Below are 15,447 nucleotides of genomic sequence, written 5' to 3' on the forward strand. Positions count from 1 at the left end.
AGTTCATACAACTCCCCACCAGCCCAGCTCCGAGCACCTTCCATGAAACAACCTAATTAGCATTGGCTGCTTCTCTCTTGCTCTACATCAGACCAGCCAAGTCCTGCTCCTCTGCAGGGAAGTTCGCTCATCATGGATTAACTTTAAAGCCACTTTTAAGCTCTGTCACTTGCACAGTTAAAAGATTTCGCCAAGTATTTCCAGGAGTTGTATAAAATCTCCCAGTTTTGTAATATCTTGCTCTGCCTTTATCTGATGGATTTGTGAACGAATCTTGGACATAGGAAGACTTTCAAGAAGCACTCCCTGAGGACTGAACCATAGATGGGATCATTCACAAATGTGTTTGGTGCCAAGGTAACCAGACTGGCTGCAGTTGGTGTATGCAGGAGAGAGAGAAGCCAAGTCCAGTCCTTACCATGACTGCAATAAAGAAATAACCAACTAGCCCACACATGTACTTTATGGCATAAAATATTCTCTGCATTCTATAATAAACTCTCGATTAGTTGGAAATACTATACCATGAAAATGATAACTTTCCCCATGAAGTTGGGAATAACTCACTGGGATCGCTTGCTCTTGGCTAGGTAGTATTCTATTATGGAGAAATTAAAGTATGGTACCCATGTTTTTCTGAAAGTAATTCCCAAATTGGGTGGTAGGGACTTGTCCAGAGCATCTGAAAGATGAACCCACCCCAGTCCCTTATACCGGGCAGAATACAGTTCCAACCTTCCCTAGTTTTTGTCTGCCGCTGAGGTAGGTAGGGAGCCTGATTTATGCTGACTGTACCAAATACATTTCCCACCTGGAGGTGCAACTTTAATTCTAATCAGCACAAGCAATCCTTCCTACTCACATGTGAACGTTAAGCAGAAATCGCTCGCTCGTGGCTTTCTTAACGTTCTCTTAGAAAAGTTACTGCGTAAGGTGTTCCCAAAACTTACTTTGGAAATCTGAATTCTTCTTTTCTGAGATGAAAGACTTAAAGTGTTTTATTTTTTTTTTCCTAGACATTTAGTCCTAATTCAAGAGGAAATCCTAAGCCTCAAACTTCTAATTACTCTGCCAATCTAGCTTTCCTCTGTTAAATTTGGAAAACGAACAGGCAAGACAGATTTCTCTGTGTGACCTGTCTTTTCCACCTAAATCTTGTAAGAGAAACAGTTGAAAGGAGCTTCTGTCTTCCTTATGCATCTCATTACATCTTCAGTTACCTGGTGGCATTAAATATTTTAGCAAACGTTAATAGGGAGCTTTTTTGAAGTTAGAACAGCTAGTATTCTTGACCTTTTAGGTCTATAAAAGAAAAACTTCAAAAGTTAGCTTCTTTATAATAATGTTAGACCTGAAGATCTGGGTCTAGAAATATTTAAATAAGTAATTTTAGAGAAATCAATGAAAATTAGGTGGATAAGTAACTTTAATGATCTAAGCCACAGTTATTAAGTCAGACTGTTTGATTTTTTCCCTAGACTTTTTTTTTTTTTTGCTTCAGCACGTTTGATGTAATTTCTATCACTACTGCACATATTTTCACAGACGGACACCATGACATGGATCCCATCTGATCACACGCCATTAGCAAGGAAGGAACAATTATTGAAAAAGATCTGTAAAATTGCAACCCTTTAAAGAATAAAGAAATAATTGCTAAAACTGTGATGAATTAGCATACAATTCTGTAAACACATATGGACATGTTTTTTCCTCCCAAGTAGCCTTGGTCATGGCACATGCTGTTTGTTATCCCAGGGACACCACCACAGATAGAGCTTTAACTATGTCCACAACACAAATCACCCACGGATGCAGATCAGCTGCGAAGTGGGATGAATTCTGCAGTTCTCTAAGCAGCTGATGATTAGACAGAGCAACTTCAATTTGCCCCAGCATGCAGTCTTCACCCCTCCTTTCACAAAGCCTCCTACGGAACAAATCCTCGTGCAGTGGTGCAAGACCAACACGTGGTTGAATCTGGAGTTTGAGGTAAAGTTAAAGATCACGTTCCCATGTCATCTCAAATGGATATCGTGTCCTGATGTGTTGTTTTGCTGTCTGAATCATATGACTCAACGACCCTTGAGTTACTAGAGGCACTCATAAATGCATTTGTGACCCTACTCTGAGGGTCATGGTGATGGGAAGCCCCCAAAACAGACCTCAGAAATACTGTGAGCAGCCAAAAGCACAAGACCTGCTTAGAGGAGAGGTGCAGCCCCCGGTACTCACACAGCGCAGTGGTGAGCTTCTCCGGCTGGTCGTAGTGCACCATTGCCACGCAGAGCGTGTTGAGGGCGACCACGCAGAGCACGATCCAGTAGAAGCTCTGAGCTTTCACCATGCGCCGGATGAAGAACCGAAACATTTTCTCTTTCCTCCGGAAGTAGGACGAGCTCTCGTTCTTCCCGCTCTTCAAACTGGCACGGGCAAAAGGAGACCCTGGGCAGTGGGGCACAGAAACAAGAGTCACCACACCAGATCCCAGCAGGCAAAAGGCCAGAGGACGCTCTGGGGAGCGCAGACCCACTCCCAAGCACCAGAAACACAGCTGAGCAGAAAGCTGGGCACATTGAGAATGGGCTGAGCAAGGGCATCTCGCTTGCAATGACTTTGCGAGGGATGAAGGCTGGGATTACAGAGCTTCAGGGATTAGCGCCCAGCTCCATATTCAGAAGGAACTGGGCTTCAAGGCCCCCGAAGCTGTCTTGAATGTCCCGGTTTAACTCATGTCCATTGGGCTCCTGGCTGACTGCAGTCACGGAAAGACCTGGGCAGTGGTGTTTGTGTCCCCAGTGTGGAGCACATCCTCCTGGAGCTGTGCAGCTGGCACCTTGTCCCTATATCCCCTGCTCCAAGAACCAGGCAAAGCCCCAGCCCTAACTACCAAACTGAGCAAAGTCTCCTTATTTTACTCTCTGACTTCATGTCTCTCTGCAGCAGAGGGCTCAGTCTGTCTCCATGCATCATATTTTGGGCACAGCTACTCATTTGTATCAATTCTGCTTATATCAGCTACATTTCAAGTCTGGTCTGAAACCTTGGAAGAGAGTCAAATGTTTTAATAATAGGAAGCTGACTGAAGAAATGATTCCTAATGTAAGCTCTTCCCCTGAGGTACTGTTGAAACGAGCACTGTAGAAACGAGCGATGAAAAGGCCAGTGCTGAGGCAGGAGAAATCAGCACCCGCTGGAGTTCCTCTGCAACAGCCGCAGACGCTGTTGCAAGCAGAGCAGGTCGTGATGGCCACAGGCTGTCCACTACCTGTTTCACACTGTGCTGGCACCCCTCTGATTGCCAGCGAGCCTCATTGCAAGACGGCTCGTGGCAAGGTAGCACGCTGATGCCCTTCCCCATCATCAGATGTTGCCTGCCAGCAGGTAGGGCTGACCAGGACACGCACCATCCCGTCTTGGACCAAGCTCCGTGACAGCAGGTGACTCGCACGGGCTCTCCTTGGAGATGGCTGAGTTACATGAACAAAGTGTTCAGGCTGCGGCAGCCAATTTTTTTTTTTTTCCTGAGTGTACTTGCTTACATTTCATCACTTCCAAGCACGGAAGGGGGTGCGAATCTCGCCCTGTTTCATCTTGCAGTAACACCAAACACCGCACCCATCGGAGGGATGAGGCATCCAGCTGTGACAGCGGTGTGTCCTCCACGCCTCGCAGCCCCACGGGAGCGTGCTGCACCACCTCCCTAACAGAAAGCAAGCTCTGTGCTTCATTCCGCATTTCTGGCCAGCCGCTGACATGCCAAGTGCAGAGCTGCTCCTGGCCAGGGTTTGAACAAATGCCTCACTGAAAAGCTCGGCGTTCTGTTAGTTTGATATCCTTCCCTGGGCAGTTTAAAAAATAATAATAGTAATAATAGTGCTCATCTATTGTTTTCAGGTAATAAAATGAACTACAGTATAAAAACATAGGCTACAGCTGTATTGTAATAGTGTTAAGCAGGTAAAGACCTCTCAGAAATCCGAGCCAGTCCATACTTTCAGACTTGCACAGGAACAGTCTGCTGCCCTTTCATCCCCTCTCTGCCGGCTCTGCCGATCTTCCAGGAAAGAGCAGCAGCAACAGGCCATGTTCTGTATTTAAACTGATTTAAACCTGGAAAACATCCTCTTTTATAGATTTCATTGTCTGGAAATCAAGACAGTGCCCTGTCTCCAGTACAGCATGGAGGGTGGGGAGCCAAAAGGAGCCAGCATCAACAGCTGCAGGCTGGTTAGTGCAGAAGAAAAGGCACGGAGTCAGGAGGAAAGAAAAGAATAAATTTTAAAAATAACTCCAGAGAGCACAGTGGGAAGTGTTTGCCACTATATAGCTTTATAATGTAATTATAAGGCTCATTGAGGTACTTGTGTTTGAATTAAAGTGCAACGTATTCAGGCAACAGCCAGCAAGAGACCTGTCAACGTCTCTGCCCCTCTGGTCTGCATCTTCTCTCTGCGTTCAGCAATTGTATCGCTAGTTCTTCCACAGTTCTTGTGCTGCCATCAGCAAGACATGATAGCTCAAGGAAACCATCCAAAAAAACTTTTCTCAAAACTCTTTATGCATAATCACCCATACGATCCGATCGTTTATGTTATGCAGAGCTTCAGTCTTCTCAAGAGCCTGCAGAAGTATCTGCTTTATCCACTTCTTTTTTGTCTTGTTCCATGAATCAAAATCACAAACACTTTTCCCCAGTGGATGAACCACTCACAGAAGGTGGAAAGCACTGCTGTTATTTTCCCTGCCATATGCTCCTGAGACAGTTCCCAGCTCTGCATCAGATTATCCACGAGCCCAGATGCTCCGTCATCCGTTGCCACCTGAAATGCTGAATTGAAAGATCTGTTTGCGTGGCATGGGTGCCCAGAGCCTAGAGGGACTTGGATGTGAATGCAAAGATCTCATAATTATTGCAGCCATAAACAAATGTTCCAGAAATGATGACTCCATGTTATCCATGCAGGGATCCGAGCTGCTCAGAAACAAAACAAAACAAAACCGCACACGGCTGCTGCAGTTTCGCCTTCTTTCAGCAACAAATCTCACATAGGAGTGTCAGCAGTTTAGCCACAAAACCTGCAGCCTGTGGCAGTCCAACAGAGGGTGATGGTGTCAGGAACATGCAGAGCAGTGCTTATTTCCTGCAAGCAGGTCTTCATTTAAAGTGGAAAAAAAATCCAGCAGCAGCTGTAATCTCTTAAAAAGGTTAATGCCAAATTTCCAAAGAGCATTTGAGACGCTCATGCTTGCAAGCATACATGGACACGTACTCTCAAGTGTACTGTTCATGTTGCTGCCCTTACACATCCAGGATTTGCTGCTTCGTGGTAACCGTGGTGCCAAGGCATTTCTTTGGAAGATAATGAGAACATCTGCTGCTTCAGCAGCAAAACAAAATACAGACTCGAACAACGGGGACAGGAATAAGCAAAATAACTATCTCCAAAGCGGGCAGGAAGATGTCTCTCCAGCCAGCAGGGAAAAACCACAACTGAAAGGTTTTTCTGCTGATATCCACAGAGATGGGTGCACAGAGGGGTGCTGGTGCTCCGAGCCTGCCTCCCATGTAAACCAAAGAAGATGCCAAATTTGCACCAGCAGTGGCAGACTTTGCAGGATGCCACACTGCATCGGAGGCACAGGGGCAATCGCATGCATATCTCTGTATCTGGCTTTAGACGTGGAAAACTCAACAAGAACCCCTTCTAAGGCAAGGATGAGGAATCTGGGGCCACTGCCCAGCATTTCCCAGTGCCCATTCACTTGGCAAAGGCTGCTGAGCCATACTCTGTGCTGTAGTGGCACGTGTGACCAGATGCCTGTCCACTTCCTCTCCTCCCCACAACAGATGAGGCTTAGCGGTATTGTTTGACATATTTGGGTTTCATTAGCATAAGTGAGCATGTTCCAAGCAGGACCGCAGTGTGCCCAGCACAGCATGGCTTCTCCAAGCGTTTTGGCAGGGCTTTCTGAAAGGGTGCAGCATGCGATAGCTGAGCAGGGCAGCGAGGGGAGTGGGTGAAGCCACGATGCCTTCGGCTTTGGAAAGCTGAGTGCTGCTGTAGGAGCAGTGACAGTTCCCCTTCTCGAAACTACAGTTTCTGGAGCAAAGGAGCCACTCGGAGGAAACAGGACATGAACGCGTTTAGCCGAAGATCTAAACCTGGCGGAATGCGAAGCCAGTACTCACCAACGGAGCAAATGTCTGTGAAATGGTCCTCACCTTCTTCAGCATGAATCAGGTCATTTTTGCTCTTCTTTATTGCAGCTCTTTTCAACACTGTGTGCAAATTAAAGAGAAAACGCCCCGTGAGCTTTCAGAGTGGATTCTCTCTCCCCCTCCCCTCACTCTCCAGGGCCAGCATTTACTGCCCGACGTCAGCTTAAAGCTCTCATACGAGCATGTAAGCGGGAGCAAATCGGTCAGCCTACAACTTTGCAGGGCCTCTGCATGCCAGGGTGGTTACTTATTTCACCTTCTAGATCTTGAAGGTTTGCCAGGCACAGTTCTGCACACTTACACTTCACCCCCACGGCAGATGCAGTAGGGTAGGGGGGTCACTGCAGCTGCTGGACCTTTTAGCACAGCAGAAAGGCTGGGCAGGGTCACTGAACCTTTCTGAGCCCCTGTGGGTTACGAGACGAGTGCTTCTATCCATTAAAAACATTAATGTTGTTTACAGCGTGCACCATTAAGAAGTTAGCATTTATGGGGCTCGGATACCGTTTACCGCAGAGTGATGCCTTAAGCAGCAAAAACGCTACGTTGAAAGCAACGGCTACAACTCAGCAAACGCACTCTTAATAGCACCCACTGCACAATTCCTTCCCTCTGGGGATGTCCTAGCTCTCTGAGAACACTCTTTGTCCAACAGCATCTTCTGCAGGGAGGATAAACACCGCTACACCGTTTTACAAGACGGGGAAGGAGAACTGCAGCCTAAGGCTCGGAGAGGTCTGCACTGCTCACCCAGTGCATGCAGGGAAGCGCAGGAGCAGCGTGGATGCTGGGCCCGCGACCACCTACCTGCAAACCTTGAGAATTATCAGAAAAAAATACGTTGATACAGTTTTGTAACAGCTTCAAGACAGACAGTAACTAAGCACCGTTTGCTATCAGCAGTAAGACACCCCACGGTGTGGTGATACAAACTGTTCGGTAGGCACACACAGCAAACCCACGCACTCTGCAGCAGCTAACCTGGGTGTAGGTTCATACGAGAGGACCCCCTCACCTACACCAATTTCCCTGCCTTGGCAGAGAAACAGATGGACTCCTTCCTCTGCAGCTAAGTGTTCGTGCTTGTGCCACCTCGAGGAAGCCCCCAGAACATCTCCCAGGTTCAGAGGCTCAAAGAGGAGAGGATGCTCTCAACCTGCGGTCTGGACCCAATATTTTTGCAGATAACCTCTTCTGCTCTTTTCTTCCCCACCCAGCAGCAGGACTGGATCCTCGGTCCCTGCAACACCGGGGCTGGGGCCCTCCAGGCTGCAGCTGCCCCAGCACCATCCCCAGCACTGGACCTTAACCAACCCTGGGAGCAAAGTTTTACTGCACTCCTTGGCGTGAATCAAGCACCTTCTCCTTTATCTTCTCCCCCATCCCCACTCCCTCCCCCACCAAAAATAAAAAAAGAAAAAACACCCTAAATTTAGTAATTAGAGCATGCCATCTCTACAGGCACTTTGGATGCAATGACCCCTGCGTAGGAGGCTGAGGCCATTTACTAGCAGAGACGTGGGCTGCTCTATACCAGTTGGCTTCAAAGCTAGGACCATCACCGGGCTCCTTCAGCTTACTCGGATGGGTGGAGCCTCAGCGTACCTGGGACTTTGCCCCATGACCTGCACCCACCTCTAGTTTGCTTACAGCACTCAGCCCTTCAGCCTGCTCTTCCAGCACTCATCGCAGCTCGAGACTACAAGCCCTGGCTACACCCACGTGCCGGACGACACACCCACGCACACACACACCCACGGACACACACCCACGGAGATTTTCCAAGTGCACCTCAGCCCTGACCTCCTGCAGCCCCAGCTCGTCCATCCCCCAGCCCTCCCCGAGCGCAGGTCACCCAGCCAAGCCAGCGGCCAGGCACGGGATGCCCCAGGAGCCACCAAGCTCGGGGCAAAAGGAGCCAAAGCGGGTAGGAAGCATCGCCGGTGACCTGGGCGCTCGGGGCGAGGGGGGAGCGCTGCCCCGCTGTGCCGCCTGAGCCCCTGGTGATTTGCAATCCACTCACTGTTGTAGCTGCTGCCGCTGCTAGTCTCTGCCGGTGCCGTGCCTTGTTGAATCGGCCCTTCCGAGGCGGCCCTCCCTGACAGTGAATGGGAGGAGAAAAAAAAAGAGGGGGGAAAGGGAGGGGAGGGGAAAGGAGGAGACATGGGAGGACGAAAGATGGTCAGAAAAGGGAGAGGGAAGAATCTTTAACTGAACTTTGACTGTCGCATCCTAAGAGCTCATCGGTCTCGAGGCACAGGGAGAGTGGGCCCCGCGTCCTCACTGCACTGTGTCCAACGCTCCAGCCGGCCTGACACGCTAGGGTCACACGTCGGAAGAGAGGATCACCACACCCTGTTATGTCTTACTGCTTACAAGTAACAGGGGTCTTAGTCTCTTTGTCAAATCCATTTGGAAACCTTGGTTCAGAGCCCTGCCTTCTCTCGCTCAGCGCATTTCTCTTCTGGCATCCGCCCTGCGGCCTACCCCCAGGCACAGCCGCCTCTGCTTGGGGCGGGTGCCCCTGCCACCCCGCGGGCAGATCCCCATCCCAGAGTGGTGTCACATAACTGCTCATCATCCACCTGCAACCTCAAAAAGGCCCGGTTCAGGAAAAGGGACTCTTTTGCCCGACTTATTCCAAGTGCATGCAAGAGCGTGTTGCTCACACCCTCCTGGTTGCAGCAGAAAGCCACGTCAGCATACAGCAGGTGAACCTCTCGTGTGTTGCGGGAGGAAAACCGCACAGCAAAATGACCTACCGTCCAGAGGAGATTTCTCTTCCGCATTCTTGTCTTCCTCAGCCAGCATGACCTCCTCTGTAAGAGGAAAAACAGCCAGGCTCAGCCTCAGGTTTATCGCATCCCCACTCTAAAACCAGCTGAGCTGGGTGCAGCAGACCTCTGTCCCAGCTGCCACCAGCCTTGTCCCACTGTATCGCCCAGTTACACCAAGCCTGTAGAAAAAGGGATGGTTCACAGTACCAGGGAAGGAGGTTAAACAAACCACCTGAAGACTGCAGTACTTCCTCTTCTTCACAATGAGCCATCCACTCCAGTTGCTTTACTAAGCTCCAACCCACAAGGAAGTTCTGTAGAGCAAGAACCTTCCTCCAGCTCCAAGTGAGGCCACAGGTCTCCACAAGGCAGAGCATAGTCCCTCGTGCCCAGCCCCACTGGAGACACCAAGGAACGAAAGATGCTCGGTGCCCATTGCCACACTTATGTCTCCATCAACAATACCAGGATTTAAGCTGGGGGAAAAGGATCCATGCCTCATGGCACAGGGTAACACAAGCAAGGCTGTGGTACACATCAGCTCTGCCACATCACAAGGGACAGAAGGTCACCAAATAGACATCAGGTCAAATCTTTGTCCAAATAAAATCCATGGCAAAGTTGCTACAGTGGAGTTCAGGCTAGCACAGTTCAAACTGCTATGTACGTGAGATGTCACCATTGGTTTTCCATTGCTGTATATCTTGTCTCCAAAATATGAGTTTATACTTTCCTACAGAACAAGAACTCAAAGAGCACTGAAAAAAACACACACACACACCCAATCAAAACTGACTCATTTCTGTGTGAAAGATGACCAAATTTCCTGAGGTTTCACAATGCAAATGTCATCACCCAAGTCAATTTGCAGCACGCACCACGCTGCACCAAAACTTGAAACCTTACAGTTCATATGGCCTGAACTGCAGATTTTAGCTTGCTGCTGTAAAATTGTGTAAGGATCTTCTAAAAGACAATCTAAAGCATACAAAATATTGAATTGGCAGCTGGTGAACTGTACACTTCCTTGTATTATTAAAAATGACAAATTCTTTCATACGTTTGACATAGATATTTTAATAAGATCCCAAATTACGTCTGATACTGCCTTCCTATAAAACTTTGCTTAAAAGTCCATTTAAACCAGCCTAGATAGAAGGCTAACTACAAAAATAAAAGCAAACCACAGCCAAACATCAAAGAGCTGTCTGGAGGAATACTGGAGGGATCAGCACTACCACACAAGTCTTACATAATCTCTTTATTAATCATCTGGGGGAGAGAGAGAGTGAATGATACTTTAATAAGACAGCAAACTGAGGAGGCTCGAAAATGATATTCAGGACTGAGGAAGACCAGAATCCAAGCAGAGGAAAACAAACGAAAATGCAAACTAATGCACCAAAGACTCAGAAGGTGGGAAGGAAATCAATGGTGCTGAGAGAGGGTTAAAAATGTCAAGTGAGCTATCAATCTGCTTGTTAATAGGCATGAAGTCTTTCAAAAAGAAGGAAAAAAAACCACCCTCAAACATGAAAACAATACAATTCAGGTGTTTTCTGAAGCTCATTACCACAGGTCAGACAACTAAAATGGGCTTTTTTAGTTCAAGAACCACCTCTCTCAAACCTCAAAACCAAAAGGTACTTCTGAAGTCTTGCCTAGGGTGTACTAGTATATACCAGCTATACTGGTATTCTGGGGTTAAAATTACAGAAGGAGTTTAAAAAAAAAAAAGTTGATGACAATTAATAATGAATTTGACTGCTGTAAAACAGAGGGATGGTTAGAGAAGCTGGCCCCTTCCCAAAGGCAGCTGCACAAAGGGCCTGCAAACGTGATACCCAAAGCAACCCTGTGCTGGCAGAAGTACGAGCTCAAGATGCTGATACAGTAGACAATTTCCTATAGATTTTTTTTTAAAAACCTGCATTGTTCATGGAGTGTGATTTAAGGAGCTGTATGTTATATCTGAAATGGGCTCCTCCACGCTACACAGGTAGGTTTTATTTACCCATGCGACACGATAGCAAGTTGCACTGGAAATTCACAACCATTTGGGCTGGAATGTATGTTTAGGTCTTGTGACAAACAAGCCCAGGAAGGCGAACACGTCCCGGAGGAGCTCTTTGGCCACTCCCAGGGAGAAGCTGAATTTCAGACTGCTTTTGGTAATTAGATGTACTAATACAAGCTACCCTGTGGGACTGCAGGGAGCAGACACGTGGCCAGAGAGGTGGTGAGCAACGAAAGTAATGAGCTAGCAGAGGTCAGAAGGCAGGCAGCTTTTCTTTAGGAGCTACACCCGGCTGAGTACAACGCAAGAGAGATGTCTGCTTAAGGAACATCTCAGCCAGACCCAGCACATTTACTGGTCAGCGCTCAGAGAGCTGTCAGCTTCGATCACTTCTTATTTAAAGAAAAAAAAAATTAAAAATTAAAACACTCCAGTAAAGAAAGCTCATTTGCTCAGGTGGCGACTCAATTCTGTGCTTGATTTGTACCAGTGGGAGAGGAAAATCGCTGTATTTGTTCCCTTCACAGATCTCTGACTGTGAAGGAAAATAAATTATTATTTTCCCCTGTTTCTAAGTGGCCTCAGATTGCATGTTCCTGTAATAGTTTGCCATGGCTCTTTACCAGCCTTTGAGCAGAAGCTGAAGAAAAACCCCAAGTCTCCAGATCACCTGGGGGTTCCGTGACCTGTACGGACATCACGATTTGCAATGGTGTACTGATGACATCTGATGTTCCAGTGTCACCCGTGCCCACGTGGCCAGACTGATGACAGGTTTAGCCATATTGAGGTTTCAGAAACCAGGATGATAAATGCCAGTGGGACATCCGAATTTATAAGTGACAATTTGATACCAATGTATTTTCACCTACAAAGTACAGTCTTGAGACAACTCTGTGGACCAGCTGAGCCTTTGCCCCAAATATATCTCCCTCCACAGACATACCTCTTCCATGGCTCACTTCTGCTGCCTCTTTAAAATAACCAAAAAACGCGTCTCACCCATGCAATTGCCTCAAGCCTGTCTCTCCTCCACCCTTGCTCTTTAGTCCTCTCCCTTGACAGTCACTCCCATTTGTCTTGTATCCTCCAGGGAACCGAAGAGCCACATCTACCCCAGTGGGGCTTTATAAGGCTTTTAAAACCTGCTTATAAGATAGCTCAGCAGAAAGAAATCACATTATTACCATTTTTTTTTTTTTAACCATGCAGCATCCTTAGCAGAGGCTCAGAAGTTGCATTGCCTTTAGTCATCACTAACAGACACTGGCAGAAGATAATTAGGAAGCCTGAAAAACCTCCAAACAATAGTACCTCCACATTAGAAGAGATATCCAACAAAGACACGGTATCAGATCAGCAACTTCTAGCCTCCAAACAAAGGCACAGGGCCTTCACTAGGATAGCAAAGTGAGAGGTGTCTCAGCAGAAAGATTACTTGCTGGTCATTAAGTACTGACAAACCTCAGCACGATACAGGGCTGGAAATAATGGCAGTCATCTTATACTGAAGAACCAGCCAGCAGAACAAAACAGGCAAAGCAGCAGAGAAACATGGTGCCCCTTCTCTTTGACAAGGGGAGATAGGACATAATGTACTCAAAAGGAGAGTGTATTACAGCAAATAACTCACTTTAAACAGGCTACAGAAGTTAAAAAAAAAAAAAGATTTTAACTGTTGAAGCTTCAAACTTGTTAAATAGAAAAAGTGGATAAAAATGCATCCCTTAGAAAAAGCCATTGCATTCTCACAGGGGTCTCTAATTCCTAGCAATCCTCTCTGGCCATCTCATGCACGTTGCTGCCATTTTTCATGGATGCTGGTTACTTTTTCCAGCTGTGTCAAGGGCTTGTTGCTCTGTTTCTTCTACAGAAAGCTGAAGCCTGAGGTTTGTAAAGCTTTGTTGCGTCAAGGAATGACATTCGTGTTACAGTGAGCTGAAAGAGAGAGGTTAAATCCATTCCCAAAGCCTGCTTACTACAGGAGAAAAGAAATGTTCAGAATCAGTGCTGTGTGAAAGAGATGGACTGGGAAAGAAGGAAAATGCAGAAGACCAGCAACTTGATTAGCTCTGAACAGAAAGAATTCCAGTCTCTGAGCAGTGTTTTCAAAATGATGCATGTCCTTGTAAGATAAGAGAAACATCTTCAAAAGAGTATTTGTGGGCTTATAAGCTCTTTACTCTGTGCAGAGAACTTCTAGTTCTCCCCTCTCGATTCAAAATGCAGCATGACAGCCTAACAGTTGCTATAGTTTTGAGGAGTTTAACAGGGAAAGCAGCAGTGGCAAAATCATTTGCATGGATTACATTGCTTGACTTCACCACTTTCTAACTCCTCTGAAAGGCACAATTCCGGATTGACTTGCTGCTACTTTTGCATGGAGCCAAAAGATAAACATGAAGCAAGGAGCAACCTTGTTCTGATACACAGCAGGTGGGGAAGGACAGGGTTGCTGATCACCAACAAGACTTTATTTGATATTGGTTGAACTCAAGAAGCACCGTTTGTTGAGTACATTTGACTCGTGTCTAGAGGAGCACCATGGTGTGAAGCATTGCTTTTTGCACCCCTGTCCGCTGGCTTTCAGCAGAGGGAAGAGTGGGTCTTAAGTAATTTGCTAAAAGCAGATAATTGACTTCATTCTTTGAGATTAAAGTTAGGATTACAGGTCCATTTCTAAATGAGCCATAGAGTTTGCTTCTAAATGTTACAGCCAACATTTACAGGTTTGGCATAGCAATTACCATATGAATTACAGCCTGAATTCTGCAAGAGACAAGAATTCTGCAAGAGACAAGAAATCATATGATTTAATCATTGCTTCTGGCCTGAAACTCACACCACTGAACACCTTACTGCTTTGAAAACACTTTCAGGTTTCTAAATCACGTGTGGCAACAGGACATCTGCTCACAACACTATCAGAAAGACTCCACTGAGTAAAAACTTCCATGCTTAGTCTTGGCTTCATGATAAACATATATGGGAATTTTACATGAAATCTCCTGTTATTTCACTTGAAAAATATGTAAACTCTCCTGACTATCCTATGTCTTCATTCTTTAACATGCACACAAGAAATGGGTTTAAAACCTTCGTACCTGGTCTTTGGATGATCCTATTTCATGGAAGTCAACCTCTAAGGAAACTGTGTGGACAGAGGGTGACTTTTTTGTTATAAGTCATGCATGTCTACATTCAGCACTTCAGCACATCAGCTATGTTACAATTCTCTCCTTTGTTCCCAACCCTTCACTAGGGAAAGCCTTTGTTAAGCACTCCATCAATTAAGACTTCCTGTATTAAGTATAGCTCAGACAAGTAGCTATACATTAAAGATATGATTGCGTAAAACACCTTGGTATAGATTCCTCAAGCAGATACGCTGCTGACTGTATTAAACAATCCACATTTAAAATAGCCTGAGCTACCTGTGCTTCAGTTTCAACCATTGCTGCACTTCTGGTGATTTATCAGTAGTGAGTTGGCACCACAATATTTTAGCTGTACCAAGGTACCTCCTTGAAAACTTCACAAGCACTTTTTGTTACTATTTTCTTCCTCTTTATAGCCTTATTTCACCACTGGAAAAAATTAAAAGTGCCCCTAGAAAAAAAGGAAAAATGTAGTCAGATACTTAAGGGCCAGGCTGCTAAAGATTTCCATTCTTACAACACCAATGTCTATTAAGAGAAGTCATTAAACCAGGTCTGGAACATTATCGAGTCAGACAGCATTTAAGAAGTAGAAAAAGACCCACTGTTTTCTTATGGATGACTAAACAAGCTACAATTTCAGTATAAGAAGGGGTTAATAGTAAACAACCTCCAAATTTTATCAGAACTACCTTTTTAATGCAACACGTACATCAAGAGGTAATGTTATTCACTTTACAAATAGAGAAGGCTCTACGAAACATTAAAGGCACTCAAAAGTGGTCAATAAATAATGAGTATAATGCTAGATTAAAATCGGTGTTGACAAATGGGAGGTACTGTACAGATGAAGGGAAGATTTTAGTCATTCAAATACTTTTCTTGGTTTTAAACCCATTACAGCCCTTCAGGTAAGAACTTGAGCACTGTTGAGAACAAGGAAATCTCCTTTCCAACTCCAGCAACTACTCAGAATATGTCAAGTGTTACAGAGCAAAACCAACCGCATTAAGTATTATACTTAAACATTTAGTATTAAGATGCCCCTTTATGAACCAATGGAACACAGTTTTCCATTCTTCCTACCTTGCATCAAAAATAAATAAGAAATAAATGAAAAAACAAAATGCTCTGGGATGGATACTATAAATACTAGAAGCCTAGAGAGCCTTCCATGCGAAGAGCAGAAAAAAGCAGATTGGCTCTGCACGCTTTTGAGCACAATAAAATAAGGTGAAACAAGGTAGAGACGCAGCAGAGAATGAGAAGTAA

General features: G+C 45.8%; 1 protein-coding gene across 14 annotated transcripts in view; it reads right to left on the minus strand.

Annotated features, from left to right (window-relative positions):
- LOC308180364 (voltage-dependent N-type calcium channel subunit alpha-1B-like) overlaps window positions 1–15,447 on the minus strand; it is a 283,793-nt gene that overhangs the window by 120,812 nt on the left and 147,534 nt on the right. For 8 of the 14 annotated variants that reach the window (XM_080561844.1, XM_080561838.1, XM_080561851.1 and 5 more), the window contains 4 exons: window positions 8,986–9,042; window positions 8,247–8,321; window positions 6,194–6,283; window positions 2,236–2,445 (listed from right to left, as the gene is read on the minus strand). In XM_080561844.1, coding sequence (XP_080417970.1) covers window positions 2,236–2,445; window positions 6,194–6,283; window positions 8,247–8,321; window positions 8,986–9,042 — 432 coding nt within the window. The remainder of the gene's footprint in view (window positions 1–2,235; window positions 2,446–6,193; window positions 6,284–8,246; window positions 8,322–8,985; window positions 9,043–15,447) is intronic. The other 6 variants (XM_080561850.1, XM_080561846.1, XM_080561843.1 and 3 more) reach the window with 3 other exon arrangements.

The sequence above is a fragment of the Anser brachyrhynchus genome (genome assembly GCF_964034855.1).
Source record: "Anser brachyrhynchus genome assembly, chromosome: 19".
Taxonomy (NCBI): Eukaryota; Metazoa; Chordata; class Aves; order Anseriformes; family Anatidae; genus Anser; species Anser brachyrhynchus.